Below are 19,699 nucleotides of genomic sequence, written 5' to 3'. Positions count from 1 at the left end.
TGATGGCTAATCCATGTTACAATCTCGGTTTAATCGAATCAGCTACCACGAGACAGGTCGATTCTGGGGCAGAAAGTCTTAAAAATTATGTAGAATGTGTAGAGGATTCAGAGGCATATTTTAGACCAAATAAGATGACGTTGCAAGGAAGAATCGGCATTTGTTGCATTAAACCTTATTAAATAAATTATATATAAAACAACAACGTACTGGTTATAGAAAATCTTAAAACTTCTGTGGAATGTATGAATGATTCATGAACATTTTTAGAGCAAAAATTGGGAGAAAGAATCGGCATTTGTTGCATTAAAATTTGTAAAATAAATTATATACAAGATAATAATGGATTGGTTACAGATAATCTTAAAATTTCTATGGAATGTAGAGATGATTCATGGACATTTTTAGAGCAAAATGTGGAACAAAGAATCGGCATTTGTTGTATTAAAATTTATTAAATAAACTATATATAAGATAATAATGGATTGGTTACAGATAATCTTAAAACTTCTATGGAATGTATAGATGAATGATTCATGGTCCTTTTTCAGAGCAAAAATTGGGAGAAAAAAGTGGAATTTGTTGCATTAGAATTTATTAAATAAACTATATATAAGATAATAAGGGATTGATTATAGATAATCTTAAAATTTCTATGGAACGTATAGATGATTCATGGACATTTTTAGAGCAAAAATTGTGAGAAAGAATCAGCATTTGTTGCATTAATATTTATTAAAAAAAACTATATACAAGATAATAATGGATTGATTACAGATAATCTTAAAATTTCTGTGAAATGTATAAACGATTCATAGACATTTTTAGAGCAAAATGTGGGACAAAGAATCGGCATTTGTTGTATTAAAATTTATTAAATAAACTATATATAAGATAATAATGGATTGGTTACAGATAATCTTAAAACTTCTATGGAATGTATAGATGAATGATTCATGGTCCTTTTTCAGAGCAAAAATTGGGAGAAAAAAGTGGAATTTGTTGCATTAGAATTTATTAAATAAACTATATATAAGATAATAAGGGATTGATTATAGATAATCTTAAAATTTCTATGGAACGTATAGATGATTCATGGAAATTTTTAGAGCAAAAATTGGGAGAAAGAATCAGCATTTGTTGCATTAATATTTAATAAAAAAAACTATATACAAGATAATAATGGATTGATTACAGATAATCTTAAAATTTCTATGGAATGTATAAACTATTCATAGACATTTTTAGAGCAAAAATTGGGACAAAGAATCAGCATTTGTTGCATTAAAATTTATTAAATAAATTATATATAAGATAATAATGGATTGGTTACAGATAATCTTAAAACTTATATGGAATGTATAGATGATTGATTCGTGGACATTTTTAGAGCAAAAATTGGGAGAAAGAATTGGCATTTGTTGCATTAGAATTTATTGAATAAACTATATACAAGATAATAATGGATTGATTACAGATAATCTTAAAATTTCTATGGAATAATAGATGATTCATGCACATTTTTAGAGCAAATATTGGGAGAAAGAATCGGCATTTGTTGCATTAATATTTATTAAAAATAACTATATACACGATAATAATGGATTGGTTACAGATAATCTTAAAACTTCTATGGAATGTATAGATGAATGATTCATGGTCATTTTCAGAGCAAAAATTGGGAGAAAAAAGTGGAATTTGTTGCATTAGAATTTATTAAATAAACTATATATAAGATAATAAGGGATTGATTATAGATAATCTTAAAATTTCTATGGAACGTATAGATGATTCATGGACATTTTTAGAGCAAAAATTGGGAGAAAGAATCAGCATTTGTTGCATTAATATTTATTAAAAAAAACTATATACAAGATAATAATGGATTGATTACAGATAATCTTAAATTTTCTATGGAATGTATAAACGATTCATAGACATTTTTAGAGCAAAAATTGGGAGAAAGAATTGGCATTTGTTGCATTAGAATTTATTGAATAAACTATATATAATATAATAATGGATTGATTACAGATAATCTTTAAATTTCTATGGAATAATAGATGATTCATGCACATTTTTAGAGCAAATATTGGGAGAAAGAATAGGCATTTGTTACATTAGAATTTGTTAAATAAAATTTAGATTTAATAATTGAATTTAATAATTTAATAATAGAATTGGTTAAATAGGTAGTAACAGATTTTTTATTAATGTTATAAACTTATGAATTTTTTTTTTGGATACAATAGATATAAAGAGAAAATACATATAGTTGCCGAGAAATTCAACCCTGATATTATATCAAATTTTGATGTTTCATGCATCCTCGATTCTGAAAAATCCATTTTTGCAATTCTGTGTGTCAATCAAGTGGTCAACAAATTGATAGTTCAATGATGCATAAGACTAGAAGGATTAAATTCGACATATAGATTTAACATCTAAAATTATAATTTTCTATCAGATTGTGAAAGAAATCTATCAACAGAAATTTTTATTTTTGTCATTACAGTTTCATGCAATCACGGTAATTCAAAAATACAAAAGAAAATGGACGATATAAAATTTTGGACCAAATTTTTGAAAGTGTTTATTGTTCGTTGATATGTCTTTTCGGAAATATGATTACTCAAATTATGCAAACGGAATTGCTATAAGCTAGATAAAGCAAATTTGGTATGCCATTTTATCGTCAAAAAATAAATATCTCTGCCAAATTTTAAAATGTATGTGTTTTCGAGGGCAAATTAGCATGTAAACCGATACCTTTATATCTGTACTTATTGATTCACTTTTTTTTTACTTTCTTTCTTTATTATTATTATTATTGCTAATTATTTTCATTTGGCATCGAACTCTCACTACAAAAAAAATGTCCAAATAAGATTAAAGCGAATTTTTAAAATGATGACGCAAAAGCGAATTTTTAAAATGATATCAGTAAGGGCTGCAACTCTGCAGCCCTAATAAAGGGCATGAATAAAGGGTTTCTTATGAATTTAATAACATATAACAAAAAATAGATGGAAAAGAGATCGCATTAGAAACTGGCACAGCAGAGAGAAACAATATGAAGTATAATTTACAAATTCTATAGGCATCGGTGGTCTCATGGTAGTATCAGATTCAAGGCCGGAGGTTAGTGGCTTCGAAACTTGGTTCCATAAAGATACAATGCTTAAGCATACTTGGTGGATTTTTTAATCTGCCAAAACTCAAGTATTCTCCCGCCTATGTGATGAAAAAATTTTGGAAAGCGGAATTCTACTCTGGTGCTGTCCTCGACATCTAATCAAGACTGAAAATAACATTCATTCCAAAGTAACCATTTTCTTAATGCCATCTGGCTGTTAATCTAAATAATAAGTTGAACCACAATAAAAGTGCACTAGCGAGACCAAAGAAAAACAGTAAAATATTAAAAGAGATAAGTATCCGTCTACTAGGACGAGCCTCTTTGATCATAGCTTTGTTTTACAGAGCTATAAAAGACTTTATATTATTTCTAAAACATTGTTTCATCACAACATTATCAGAACTGAAAGCTGTTCATTAAACAAGGTTATGCAGAACTAGTTTTTTTATCTGTTTCAAATGAGATATAAAAATAGTTGTGATGTCAAAATTATACAAACTGCACAAATATATTTAAAATAAAGTTAATTATAAACATTTAACCTTTCTTGATCCCAGCCCATCTAATAGCGTTTTATAATGACATCATTAAATATTGCATCAGATCGGAGCTCATTGGAAATGATAATGGGTAATTAAACCATATTCGTCGACTTTCTGGAGGCTTTTTTGTTTCCTTTTTTCCTTTTATAGTTTGAATGTTTTCTAAATCTCTCTAAATTACTCCTAATAACTCATAACTTTTTTATTATCGAGAAAAACATCGTTATGATCTCAGAACATTTCAGCAATCTGCACAGTTCAGTTGTTTGTTTGTTTTTCCTTCCGTTGTATAATTAAAAAGTTCAATCAATTTTCATAATGAGCATCTGCATTTATTCCCCTAAAAATCCATCAAACATATGAAATCATAATGTACCCAGTGCTAATTCTATTGTCAAGATATTATCATCTATTAATATCAATATAAATTAATATCAACATCTATTAATTGCTTGGATTAAACACTTAGAACGATTTTTTTAAAACTTCAGATTAATTATTTTAAGTTTTAGATTAAATATTTTGCATTTTTAAATTGAAAATTAGGATTATAAGAATAAAACAAGTTTTTTTAGAATAGAACAGATTCTAATAAGAGAGAAATTTAAATAAAATATGTAGAAATCCGATAGTTCCACGAACACGTGACTTACTGGATTCAGTTTTAGTAAAATCAACATCCAATTTTTAAGCCAGAAAAAAAATTCTAGATTAGATCTCATTTAGAAGCTATGATCAGATGACCAAAACGACATCTGAAATCTCGAAATACCTTCACTATTTCAGGAACGCATTTTGACTCCGACAGATGGAGATCCAATTTGTGTTTGTGTATAAGTGTGTGTGTGTGTGTGTATAAGTGTGTGTGTGTGTGTGTGTGTGTGTGTGTGTGTGTGTGTGTGTGTGTGTGTGTGTGTGTGTGTGTGTGTGTGTGTCATTTTAATCAACTGGACTGTATTCAACCAAATTTTGCTAACTTATTATATAAAACATGAAAAAGAATTCTGTCAACTTTTCAAAGTCCACAAAATTAGCAGAAGTTTTATCTTTTTAAACAAGCAAAAATTAACAAATGTTTCATCTTTTGACTTTAAATGACTCTAAGATTAATTTTAAATTTTCTCTTTCTTTAACGCCTCTTTTGATATAATTTTATCTATCTTAAATTAGTGATTTAACCATTCTTAAAAGTAGCCTTAAGCCAATCTTTCTTATACTTCTGCATTTCTAAATAAAAATTTCAATATTAATATAACAGATCGTCGGGATTAATTCCCCTTCCTAGCCCCAGATGGCAGCGCATTCCCGTTGTCTTGAAAGTTATGCAGAAAAAATTTCTTGTTTGCTTGGCAGTCAAGAAAAGTAGACGTCCACGTGTTATGTGAGTGATTAGTAGCTCGCGAGGAAAAGCAGAGCAAATTTATCTTAACGATCACACGGAAACCCAGCGAGTTTCTTATGAAATTAGTAGTTTATGAAGAAAATAATTTTTATAGTCTTGAAGAAATAAACTGTGGTATGGAATTGCTTATCGGAAATTGTATGTTGTTTTTACTAATCGCACTTGTTACAGACAAGCCCTCTGACTTTAAAAGTCAGTGATTTTAAGCCAAGGGTGCTTCTCTTGTTTTTTCAGTAGCGCCATCTAGGGCCAAGAGTACGACTTAGTTACACACACGTTACAACCCTTTTTACGGGGCGGTCTTCATTCAAGCATTTCATTCACTCAACACCGATCGTAATTTAGACCTGAATCAGAGAAAGATCACCCCTGATCCAGCCCCCCCCCCCAGTGGTATTACTCTCGATATGGAGGACTTTGTAACTACGACAGATTTATACGTGCGCCTGCCACCACACACACGGAGAGTTTTCGGCCGGCGGGGTTAGAATTCGCTAACCAAGGGACGCGAATCCAACGCTCTACCAACCAGGCTAGCTCGGCCCGAAACTTGTATAAAAATAAGAAGTGACACTCGGTGTGAATAAATAAATGACTAGTGAAGAAAACTGTTTCTTGATTTTTCTTGATTAGAACTTTCTATTTTTTGCAAACAGGAGCACAGGGTATGTGCTCACAAACAGTGCAGAAATACTTCGTTAAGGAAATGTTCTCTATATTCGACAAAAATATTTAATTAACTTATGGAGAAAATTAGCTAACGGTAATTTTTAAAAAGCATTTGATTCAATTGATATTCTAATTTTAATTAAACGCAGACGATAAAAATATGCTGTACAAAAGTAGATTTTTCTTTAAGCATTCAAACAAAAAAGGATTTTAATCTCAAGAAACCCTGGGCATGTCAACTAGTTCTTTATATTCTTCGTCTAGGAAGGAGAAAATGAAAAGCGGAATTTTTATTAAGAATTGTAAATGAAAATATAAAATTAAAAAGAAAAAATATAAAAAATAAATTATTCTTTTTTTTTCAGGTATAAAAAAATAGGAACGAATTTCATTTCATTTTGTCCTTACAATGAAATCTAAATTAAGACTTCTATTCTAGGAGTCAACTTCCGTCTTAATTTACGAAGTAAAAGATACTCCAAGAATAACATTGGAAATCTAAGAGGACAAAATATTTAATTAATTAAAAAAACAGTAGACTCTTATTTAGTTACTCAGACATTTTGAAATATTAAATTAGAACGAGAATCAGCTGTCTTTCTTAGTTCCATGAATAGTGTCTGATTTTAGGTTCAATTTTAACTTGTTTAAAATAGAACAGAAATGGAGCAATGGTCTCTCTGATGTCAAATATATCTTTAGCAGTCTAGACCAGTTGTTGACGAAGCAATCAGTTCATTTGATATTATGGTCACGTGCCAAAAGTCTATCACATGTCATCCGATATCTCACTGCGCGTTTTCGTAGTTTACTCGATGACACATCATGTATAGATTTTATTTGTTTGTTTGTTTGTTTGTCTTTCTCCTATATGCATTAGGCAAAGAAAGAATATTGCAATCGTCAAATAATTTAACCTCGAGATTTTAATGAATCTGCTCATTAACCTCCCTGAGTTAGAAAAAGCATTTATGGAATCATTTTTATCAGTGATTGCGATCTCAAAAATGATTTGAGTTAGGCGATTGAAACTTGGTACCTACAACGATATTTCAATACTAAATTTGAATACTTATAATAACTCTTGAATGAAATACACGTGCAAGCAAGTACGTCAGTCTGTCGAAGTACATATGAACACGATTAACTAAAGAAAAAGTTTAAAAAATAGTTCAATAAGAAATGATACAAAGTGTGTGAACACACACGCACTAAATTTATGTCGATTGCTCTCACATTATTAAAAAAATCACCACACAAGAATAATTTTGGACTCTTTTTCCTTTTATTCTGGCCATCATTGCTTAGCAGCACGCTGCCTTGCTACCGCACACACACTCGCTCACGATACACAGAAGTGTTTTTCCCTTTGCCGCAAGAGGGCAGCACAAGTGACAGGTCGGAACAGTGTGAGTGTTGGATAATTACTTAAAATGTAGATTCATATAAAATTTTAATTAAATTCTTCGATGAGTTATTCGTCTGACAAATGTTCTGACATCCGAAAGTGAAAACTCAAAATCGTAATAATAAAAAATTTGATACAGGACTTTGTAACTAAATCTATAATCCTGTGTCAAATTTTGGTTTCATTCGGTCCAAAAGCTGTCCAAAATATATATTCGCTTTCATTCACTACAGTACGAAGTACAAAATACTCATGTATAAGATCTGAGCATTGATTTTATTCATGCCTTTGCGCAACGTCCAGGATTTTTATATTGGGAGGAGGGGGAGTGTTAAATATTACATTTATTAAAGAATGTGCAGTAATATTTCGGGAAAACCAATTCTAGCTGGGGGGGGTTGTATTTTTCATATACGAAAATTTTTTTATGAAAATTCGGATTGTCGAATAATGTTGAAAACTCTTCAATTGTAACATTAAAAAAATTATGGAATTATTTCATTATATATTTCCCGGAAATTAAAAAAAAAATTGTTTCTATGATTATGTCTGTCTGTCTGTGTGTCTGTCAGAGAATATAATATCTGAAAAATGCAACAAGCTAAACAGATGAAATATTATATTTAGTCTTATGACCAAAGTCGAAGATCTATATTATAGTTTGGTCAAAATTCGTCTATGCCAAATCTATCTACCTGACCTTTCACCTCGAGGTTGCGAATAATATTTAGAATAACAAAAAAAGACGGAATTTACAATTATTTCTTCATTAATATAAATTCATGCCAACTTTCGAAAAATTAAGTGAGATTTTAGAATTTGTCCCTGATAATTCCCGAAGACATAATTGCTTAAAAATTATTTTAATGCTCTCTTAAAATTAAAAAAAAATTATTTTTAATCATACTAATTTGCTGTTGTTTCTTATGGCACTTGCCATCGATAAGCCCACTGTTACGAAGACAGCAATTTAAGCCGGTGGGGGTAGCGCCTCTTGTTTTGTTAGTATCGCCAACTAGGGCCAAGAGTACGACTTTGCTACTCACGCATTACTCATTCGCTTGCACAACCCCTTTTTACAGAAGGGCACATTCACATATCTCACAGATAGAACAATGGAAGAACAACCATGCCCAAGTTTAGTTTAGTTACATTAACGTCCCGTTTGAAGCAGCACTAGGGCTACTTTGGGACGGACCTCGTCAGTTTGAACCGCGGTCAGATGACGAGGACGACTCCTGAGCTGGCACCCCCCTATCCATACCACACCACAGCAACGGGAGGACGTTTGGTCAGGACGGATTTAACGTGTAACAGACCCCCTTACACGACGGTTCTACGGTGGAATCGGGTCTTGAACCTGAAACCCCCCCGGTTCCGAAGCCGAGACCTTACCACCAGGCCACCGCGGCCTACAACCATGCCCGAACCAAGACTCGAAGACAGAACGCCCAGATCACGGGGAAGACACGCTACCCCTATGCCAGGACGCCGGCTGATACTAATTTAATTGTTGAAATTTTTTTCTAAAATTGATTCTTTTTCTTACTCTTCACTTTAATTATCAAATCTGTGCACCAAATTTTGTTCATCAAACTCTCCTTCTATAATTATCGTTTTAACTTACTTTCGGACAGCCGGACAGACAGACTTCTTCGGAATGTATTTCGTTCAAACTTTAATAAAAAAAAATATATAAAAACTGCAGAGGAGACTACATACTAAATTTCATATGTCTAGCTCAAATCAGACACACAGACAGACGTAATTCCGAAAATATATTTTTCAGATTCTAGGAGGTGTGAAACGTGGAGTTTCACTAAGATCTCGAGTTTGAGTTTCGTAGAGATTATAATACTTTAAACTTTGCATAAAATAAAGTAAAAATTATCTGATTTAGTTGCATTATTTTATACAGTATATTAAATAATTATCAGCTAGTCTTAATTTATTGGTATTTTTATATCCAAAATTAAAATTTCGATTATCTAACCTAGCAAATTGAATATGCAATTTCTCTGCATCTTTTCGAATTTATCATTTCTCGCTTACAACGATATTTGAAAACAAAAAAAAAAGTATTTTCTTAATTGAAAAATTCGATTACCAGCTCAGGAAACAAACAGAAAATTTATTTTCCCTTTCCACGCACATACAAAGTATTGTTAGTCTCATTTTTAAGGCATTGTTATTACACTCGCAGTTTCCTATAAGTTGTCTTGAAAATCCGATATTCAATATTTTCTTAGTTACTTTCTTTGTCATAATAGGGAGCTTTTTGAATTGATTCATTAAGCTTCTTTGTTAAATTATATTTGATAAACATTGTTTCCAAAGTTTTCAGCCGAAAAATAACTTTCTCAGTTGCTTTGTGGTTATTTTTTTCACATACAAAGTATGCAAAGAGAAAATATTTTAGCAGTCAAAAGAAATCGATACCCAGATTTTGTTGAATTTTGATATTTTAGATTTCTTCGAATCTGAAATTTATACTTTATTTAACTATTTGCACTCAGATATATTAGCGTTCCTACAGGAAATAATTTTTGAGAAAATTTTACCTTTTTTTTACATTATTCTAAGTGATCTGTGTAATATTGTATAACTGTGTATATTATTTTACATTACTTCGTTTAAAATTGCAGTAGCTTGAAGACCCTTCATTTCCATATTTGTTAATTTACAGATAATTTTATAAAAAATCAAAATACATTTATGGGAAAACGTTCTGCGTCAAATTTGAGTTTTAATATGTCACAACAAAAGCATTCAAAATGCTCGTTCAATTATAGTACTTTTGTGTTAACTATATCCCAGTAATTAATCATCCAAAAATTATCAAAGACTGATAGGTTCTTTCGTAATTATTAGTCACTAATGGCATGCAGTTAATAATAAGCATTTATAAGAGAATATTCGAAAAAGTTTCAGAAAAAGCACTCAGCTGATTATTAAAAAACAAAACATTCGAAACCATTAATGTTTAATAAAAATTATTTCAAAGAAATTGGTATTTGAATCCTATTTGTAATAGGCTTTGATTTTTAGTGACTGTTTATGTATTTTCTTTCTTATAATATATCTAATGAGGCAGAATTTCCTATTCTTAATCTTCATTTTAAGAACTTACTTTCCTTTCTAGATATAAGATTTAAAAATCGAGTTTCAGCTTGTTAGTGCTTAATTAAAGTCATGTTCTGATTTTCTTTTTTTGACTTATTAGTCTAGAGTATATATTTTATTCTTCATTATCATAATTATTATTGCAGTTTGTGACAATTTCTTTTTTAAATACTACGCCAAATGTCACATTTTCATTAAAAAATCAAAATTTCGATTAATCAATAACTTATTTCTGAAAAACATAAAAATATTGCATTATTTTTGGGAACACACAACTGACTAAAATTTTAGAGCTCTAGATCATCAATGCATAAGAAAAAGCGGTTACATAATTTCAGCATTACAAAGAAAGAAAATTTAACTTACTGAAAAGTATAAAACTCAAGAATACTTCTTCTATTGTAAAAACAAATATTAGCACATACGGCACATAGTATATACATTTAAAGTTCATGAAATGACAAATAATTGACATCACCCAAACACAAAATTGGATATTGAATATTTTCAACACAAAAGAATTCTTTCACCACCACCACCCTTTTTAAAAAAATGACCACGAATTGTTTCCTTTTCCAGGCAACGAAGATGCGTCTGGGACGATGTCAGAGGAGAAGGCCGCCGAGAAAATCCAGGCTTCCTTCAGAGGTTATAAGACGAGGAAATCCCTCAAGGACAACGGGGCTCTGCCTGGGAAAGGAGATGCGATAGCGAACAATCCGATCAAAGAGGTAACGGACTCTGTTATATAATATTATTCCTTTGGCCTTTGAAAAGAGGGGAAAGAGTAAAGGGGGGGGGGAGAATAATCGAAATAAGATATGACCTTTAAAGATATTTTTTGTAAGGAAAAGATGATATTAAAACTGAAACAAGAGTTGAGTTTTCTGAGCGTTTGTTTATTCAATTTTTGGAATAGGTATGCATGTATATTGATTCTACAGCTTTCTTTTTTTATTATTTAAAAAGTATATTTCTTACAATATTTGCTGCCTATTTAATTTCACTTACAAGGAGGAATTTCTCGTAATTTATCGAAAAATTATATCTCGAGATGTTGAAAGATACCAGTATTTTGAAGCCTCCTCAATCCGATAATTCATTTATAGAATTATAATGATCTGTGCCGATGTCCTGGCATAAAGGTAGAGCGTCTTCCCCGTGATCTGGGTGTCCCGGGTTCGAGTTTCAGTTCGGGCATGGTTGTTTTTCTTCTGTGTTCTATCTGTGAGGTGTGTGAATGTGCCCCCTTGTAAAAAGGAGTTGTGCCGCTACTGAAAAAACAAGAGATGCTCACTCGGCTTAAATAGCTGACCGATAACTGTCAGCGGGCTTGCAAAGTGCCATAAGTCACAACAACGTGACTATCTGTATGCAACTTTGTAAACAAGACAACTCACAAGCGCAACAAACAAGTCGAAAGAAATTTTTTAGGTGTTTTAATACCAGAATAGTACATGTCACTCAACTTTTGAACTAAATGCATTTAAGGTGTGGTTGTCTATTAATGTTTATGTGAAAACTATTAAATAAAAACGCCATAGATATGTAAATAAATATTAAGATATAGTTTTAGCTTCAAACTTTGATATATCTAATTTTAGAATAAATCTATCAATGGGTATATATTTGTATCTTTATTTGTTCTGTGGATGTGGATGTAAAAATTCAGAAATGCAAGAAGTTAGAAAAGTGAGATCCGGTGCATTGAGTTGACGGTGAAACAATCCATTAGGCTTAATGATAAACAATGATCTTTTATCTGCTCAAAAGCACAAGCACAAGCACACAAAACAAAAAGGAAACGTACACAGAATGACACTTACAATAAACAGCAGCACACAAGCGCAAAATCGGTAATCCGTAATGCCACTAAAACTTCAGGATCAAACTAATGGTACTATATTTAGGACAGATGGATTTAACGCGATGGTTCTTAGCTGGAATCGAGTTTCAAAATGGAACCGTCCATTTTTTAAACGAAGTTCTATCCAGCAAACCACTGTGGTCCAATGTACGATTCTAGTATTCAAGTTATTTACCAAACTGCGACCACGATGGCTATCTTTCCAACGATAACCTTTGGGCAACTATGTTTGTATATTGCAGTTCACGAAACTAAAGTGCTTGGGAATCAACCCTATTATAGCGAGTAACTCAACAATTATTAAAGCGCTCATATATCAATAGACTTTGAGTAAAGTTGAGTTTGCATTCAGGAAATATGAGATTCCGTTAAGTCTTCGCGCATGCCTAGTCTTACTAGATTTAAATAGGAATGATATTAATCCAGCATCAGAACATACAATTAGGCCACGCATGCGTAGAAATTGTAAAGGGTGTCCGAAAATCAACGCAAGATTTCAATTTGTCACCATTTGAGCAATAAAATGACTGCACCCTTATTAAAAAAATCATTTGACAACTGATAGTTTAGGATTAGTAAAAATGAGACGTTACACGATGAAACAACGTGTTAATGCATAATTTGAATTAAATAAAAAAAATCATAGTTTTTTTTTCTTTAATTTGTTACATTTTTATTGAATCGTAAAGTAAGTACACAGGATAAAGTTGTGTATGGAATAACACAGAGAAAATGGCCTTCACGGCTTGCTGGCACATACGCACTCTTTTGTCGAAATTTTTCAGGATCCATTTTGCTTAAATGTGGCTGAATTTCGTTGATGCAGCGTTGAATTTCCTTCATCAATGCACGTTTGTTGATATAGATCCTTTATTCAAATAACCCTGTAAAAAGAAATCCAAAGGTGTTAAATCCCACGATCTAGGAGAGCAGTGCTTAAAATTTCAGATTGTGGCCACCAGACTTTCATTATTTTTGAAATATTGTTCAACAATGAAAACACGTTATTCTATCGTGTAACTCTCCATTTTTACTAACTCTAAACTATCAGCTGCCAAATGTTTTTAATAGGGTTGCCAACCCGTTACTACACGAATGGTGGCACATTCAAATCTTGTGTTAATTTTGGGACAGCCTTTATAACCATGGGTTTAAATTAATGAGACTAATTTGGTGAAGGGCTTTGCGCTCCATAAATGAGTGCATATATATACACAAATAACAATAAACAGCTATTGCGAAGATTGTTTGAATCTTGAAGAAGTTCTTGTCTCATCGAGGTAAACACTTGTTGTCTACTCTATCAGCGCATGCGTCATCTTAATGGAATCACATAATTTACTGCGCATAGACTTAACTTATCACTGGTAAAAAATACAGTCAGAAATTGGGATACGAAAATATGTAACTTCTTCATTTAAGTTTTTCAGTCGTACCTTAACCCAGTAGACCACTTAACCCTTCTTCCAAAAATTTTATATCTACCTATAGTATTACAAAAATGCCTGTTCGGAATAATGACCACGTTGCATACTGTAATTGTGTGAACCGAGACAGAAGTTAACGGTTCCCCGTAAAACGCATTTTCGATGCGGCGGTCCGTAACGATCCATTATGGCGGCACTCTAAAAGCTGATGATGTGGAATAAAATAGGTCGGCTATAAATATTTCACCGACTATTCCGCGAATTCTTGCTTTGTGAAGATGTTTAGCAAATTGCTTGTCTCGGTGGCTGAGATGATGCTGAAAACAAAATGGAGAAATGTCCGAAATGGGTTTTTGGGGATCCGATAATACATATCAAAGAATTTTCTCGCCAATGTAATCATGTACATTGATGATTTCTTTTGTTGTTTTATTAATACTAGAATGTAATAATCTTATGATAATGTAGTTATGTACTTCGTTTGAGAATATAAATGAAGAGAAATAAAGGTCAGCGTTGTCTTAATGCCAATTGTTTAGACGGTTTTATGATAATATAGAATATATATGTCATTTCGAATGATTTACAATGCATTCTATGCTCATCTCGAATTGAATTGTTGTTTGTAGAACGCCCTCAATTCGCTCTTATTTAATTTTCTTCCATATTTGAATAAAAATGAAATCATCAAATATATTATTCTTACAAATTTTACTAACTAAATGAATAAATTTGCATAAATAAAATGAAACAATGAATAAATCGCTAAATAAAAACTGTTTTAACACAAAACCAAGATAGTCAGCCTGTAACTCAAAATGACATTATAAATTTATTTATATGATAGTTTATGGTGCCATTTATTGTAATGAAACGTTTCAGAAAGTTAAATAATAACCGAAGAATGCAAACATTTTTACATACATTTATAAAACTTAACTACAAAAAGAATCTTTTGATTGAGTCTCCATTCACTTAATGATACGCTCAGATTTTTTACTCATTGTGAATTCATGATGCTAATAGATTATGTATCATATTAAAAGCCACAATATACAAATAGCTTTATATAAAGTCATGCTTAATTTGCTTAAAATATCAGATAACTAACATCAAAGGAAATAAATCATATTAACTGTGCAAAGTATTCAACAAGGCAATTTAACTATTAGTCTGTAAAAGGGTAATTTACTTTAGATATCTTAATATTTAGTGTAACACATCACTAGAATTATTTGGGGGCTGACCAAACAACTTTGAGCCGTGGTCTGATGACGAATTCATACTTCAGCTTGCACATCCCCCTCCCCCCTCATCTCCAAGCTTCCGCAAGACATCAGCAGGGAGACAGTGGATCCTGAGAGATTTAACGTGCACCAAGATCTGCTTGCATTGTAGCTGTTTGGAATAAGGTTCCAAAACTCTGAGAACTCCAGTTCTAAAACCGAAACCTTCTAACAGATTTACTGCAACCATCATCTTTTCATAAGAACCAGAATTATTTTTAACAAAGACTTGAGAATTTATCTTATAAAACACAGCGAACATCCAGAGTTGTTGCTCCAGCTGATCTTCGAGGTCATTGGTGATATCCCCGATCAAGCCTTGAACATCTACACTGATGGAAGCAAAATGGAGTTTGGGAGAACTGGAAGTGGCATATTTTTAAAATCAAGTAGAGGGGAATGGAGGCATTGTTTTAGAAACCCAGACCATAACTCAGTTTTTTTATCAGAACTTCTTGCTATTGTACCTCGCCTTAGAGACTGATAATTCCCAAATTTGGATCATCATAGACAGCAAGAACTCAACACAATACTTAAAGGACTGACCACACATTCTTGATAAGTCGGGCCAAGATATTATCTACAAATTAATTACATTCGCAAGGACCGGGTCAGTGAGCATACAATGGATCCATTCTCATGTGAGTATCCACGGAATTGAAATTGCAGATGCTCTGGCCTAGGAACTAAGCCTAAGTCCCAATCCCCCTCTTCTAGACTGCAGGCCGCAGAGATCCAAGCCGTGTTTAAACTAAGAACTAAAAGAAAATGGTGGATTCATCCAGAGGATGACTGATATGCCGGTAGGTGTCCTGGCTTGTCTCTAGCTTGCATTAGTCCAAGGAGTGTCCACACGCTCTTATCTAGGCTAAGGTCTGGCCATATAAAGAGTCTTTTCTTTATCAGAGGGCAAAAAAATGTATACTCCTTGCCACTGCTGCCTTGTCACCCCTTGCCACTGCTGCCTTGCCACCCCTTGCCACTGCTTGGCCGACGCTTCTCCGCCTCATATCATTGACTATATTGGGCCTTTGAGAGGCATCTGATGAATAAAGGGGAGTCAGTTTACAATCTTATCATGCGAATATATCTCTTGGACTTGGTTTGAATTGGTGTTCAATCCAAAGGGGATAAGCAAGACACAATTATCTGTGAAGAAACTTGCTAGCTTTAGAGTCCTGATTTTTCTTTAACTTTCACTTTGCGAAAAAATTTTAACGCAGCAGATGAGATCATTTTTCATCAAATTAAACTTCTGAATAAGTTTGTATGATGCCAAAAATTCTTATTGGATGAACTTCAGGACATGAATGTTTCTTTGAATGAAAAAATGCATAACCTAGCAATAATTGTCACGGATTCGAATCCGTACTTAGACAGGAATACCATGGTAAATATCATCACATATTACCAACCATTCTTGTTTCAAACTTGCCAGTGTTACAAGTATTAAAAACTTTTTCAGAATATTCCTTCAATCTTATTTTTTATTGGATGACTTAGAAACAGAAGAGAGAACATTATAATGACCCCTTTTATTACTCCGGAATCTGAATAAATTTTTTCTTTATCACAACTCTTATTGCCACATCTGTATTTAAGAAAATAAAACTGAATTGAAATCTCTTGTGATGCTTAACATACCAGATCGTCAGATCATCAGATCACCAATTAAATCCTCATATCATGGATTAAATCTCTGAAACAAGTTTAATTTTATTTACCATCCAATATCAACTTAAAGTTATAATCCGTTTTTAATTGCCACCATTTGCAAATTCTTCGTTAATCATTGAAGGGTTTTTTTTTGACATCTGTGACTTCTTGATATTAAAAGATGGCATCCTTTGTTGCTTAGGATTCCAATGCATATATTTCAATCTATCCCTCAATATATTCATATTATAAAATTAAAGATAAAACATCCTTTGTTGCTTAGGCTCCCAGTGATTACATTTCAATCAATCCATCCGTGTATTCCTATTATAAAACTAAAGATAAAGCATCCTTTGTTGCTTAAGATCCCAATGAGTACATTTCAATCAATCCATCCGTATATTCATATTATAAAACTAAAGATAAAGCATCCTTTGTTGCTTAAGATCCCAATGAGTACATTTCAATCAATCCATCCGTATATTCATATTATAAAACTAAAGATAAAGCATCCTTTGTTGCTTAAGATCCCAATGAGTACATTTCAATCAATCCATCCGTATATTCATATTATAAAACTAAAGATAAAGCATCCTTTGTTGCTTAGGATCCCAATGAGTACATTTCAAACAATCCATCCGTGTATTCATATTATAAAACTAAAGATAACACAGAAAAATTTTATGATTTTTTAAACTATTATGTAGACAAGATATTTTATAGTCTCTCGGCGATGATATAGAAATAAATACAGAAAAAAGATCAAAAATGGCTTTAAAAATAATAAATCCATGGAGAAATAATGCTAAATTTACATAGCAATGTCATAAACAGCTGTCCTGTTTGACCTACCAGATTGTCAGATCGTCAAATAAATCCTCAATTCATGGATCAAATCTCTGAAACAAGCTTTATTTTATAAACTAGTCAATATCGTCTGAAAGCTCAGCTCCGTTTTTAATATTCGCCATTTTCAAATTAATCTTTAATAATGGAAGTTTTTTTACGTCTATTCACTGCGACTTCTTAGTATTAGAAGACGACATCCTTTGTTGCTAAGGGTGCCAATTAATACATTTCAATCAATTATTATGTGAATTCATATAATAAAATTAACGCATTATAATTCTTCGATTATTTAAACCAATATTGTCACCCCCGTCAAAATTACAAACGGTTCAAAAGAAAGATTTAAACCCCAATCTTTAGCACAAAAGATTTTATTGCTTAGCTATAGTCAGTCGATCGAATGAAGACATAAAATATTTCGCAGTCTCCCGGCGATAATACAAGAGATAAATACGGAAAAAAAGCTCAAAAATGGCGTTAAAAGTAATAAATCCACAAAGAAATAATACTGAATTCACATAGTAGCAATGCCATAAAGAGTTTTACTAAGCTCAAGAGATTAGTCGGCCGTTTGTAATCGGAACAAAGACTATTTTTTCCAGGGAAAAGAAACAACTTATCATGTGCCAAAAGTTTAACGAGACTACTGGAAAAGAAAAACCATTAAGAGGTTTTTATATGTTTCTAAAATGGTTCGAATTCTTTTGGAAACTTCCGGTTAAGAAAGAAAATTATTGCTATTGAGTCGTTTTTAGAAGAATTTCTAAAGGAAGAAATTTTTTTAACTTGTGTCTTTGAAATTATAAATGGATAATTTTTTTGGTTGGCATAGTTTCTGCTAATTGTGTGACGTGAAAATGTGCTTTATGCACAAAATTCAAAGATGTGACAGAAAGACAATTGGATTTCACGTTACTATATTTGATAAATAATTATTTCTTGGATAAGTAGATGTATGTGTACTATGAAAGAGATCTTAAAAGATTAAATAAAATGTTTAATCTAATTATTATATTATATAACGTTTTATTATTATTATATTAACGTTTATAACTTTAACGGTTACTAACGTTTTTTCCTTAACACTCCAGCTGCTTATCCCACGATTTCCGTGGATTGCCATTTAGTCCATTTTTTATTACATACCGCGTTTTTCACAGTTTGGAGTGTTCATTTTTACGATAACAGATTTTTATTATATAGTATTATTATTGTGTAACATACAGTATCAGTTCACTTTCATTGAAAAATATTTGAACTTGTTTGCAAACATCGCATCTAAAAAGTGATTTTTAAAAAATTGCGCAGTCAGAGGGTTATAAAAGTCTCACCATATATTCACACAAAAACTATTTTATGTAATTTAAAAATCCAAAAATTAATTTTTCAATCATTTCAGTTTTACTTCCGTGCAATGCTTCTTTTTATTTCTTTAAAATCCTAAACAGCTTGTAAATGCCTTTTAATTTAACGAATTTATAATGATGTTCAAATAACTATCATTATTTCATTAAATTTTTCAACCAAATCTTTTTGATTGAAAAGTATGATCTAAGAAAAGATCTAATTAAAGGCATGATCTAAGAAAATGTTTTCTTAAGAAATTATTTTCAAAACAAAATTCATTTTTATTTATTTTCACTTTCAAAAACATAATAATGCTCTCAGACTACTATTCTCTTTATTAACAGCATGATGTAAAGATTGTTTCTTTTTCTTTTTGTCGTATGACTTATTTTAAGCCAAATTTTTGCGCAGTAGCTTCTGAGGGTAAAGACTCCCAACGGCAGAAGTCTTACTTCTAGCTCAAATGAAGATAGCACACACACACTCGTTTGCACAACCCCTTTTTACAGGCTCAGGGGGCTCATTTACGCACCTCACAGAGAGAAAAACACAGGAAAGAACAACCAAGCCTGAACCAAGACTCGAAACCGGAACGCCTAGATCATGGAGAAGACGCGCTACCCCTAGACGAGGACACCGGCGTAAAAATTGTTACACCGGCGACCTTACAATGTTAAGGAACCAAATCAAATATTATCACGCATGTTTCTAATTAGAGATTCGAATCTTTTGATCATTTTTATCACAGATTATATTAATTGCTTAATTCTTAAAATTTTACATAATTATACATTTTATTTTACACATTTTATATTATCATTTTTTATTAAAAAATTTTTAAATAAAATACTCACATTTCTCTTTTTTTATATTAAGACGCAGAGTTATAAATAGTTCTGACGTTACCTACATTTTTTGCTGCGTATCAATAATTCGATTTTAAATTTAAAATAATTAAATTGCTAGCTCTGAAATAAAAAATAA

At 31.7% G+C, this 19,699-nt stretch overlaps 1 protein-coding gene across 2 annotated transcripts in view; it reads left to right on the top strand.

Moving 5' to 3' along the window:
* Nucleotides 1-19,699, top strand: part of LOC129989375 (neuromodulin-like) — a 244,008-nt gene that overhangs the window by 175,253 nt on the left and 49,056 nt on the right. For both annotated transcript variants that reach the window (XM_056097878.1, XM_056097879.1), the window contains exon 2: nt 10,863-11,014. In XM_056097878.1, the coding sequence (XP_055953853.1) occupies nt 10,863-11,014 (152 nt within the window). The remainder of the gene's footprint in view (nt 1-10,862; nt 11,015-19,699) is intronic.

Source organism: Argiope bruennichi, chromosome 10 (genome assembly GCF_947563725.1).
Source record: "Argiope bruennichi chromosome 10, qqArgBrue1.1, whole genome shotgun sequence".
Taxonomy (NCBI): Eukaryota; Metazoa; Arthropoda; class Arachnida; order Araneae; family Araneidae; genus Argiope; species Argiope bruennichi.
The sequence above is the reverse complement of the archived record's forward strand: the minus strand, read 5'-3'. Positions and strand labels throughout refer to the sequence as shown.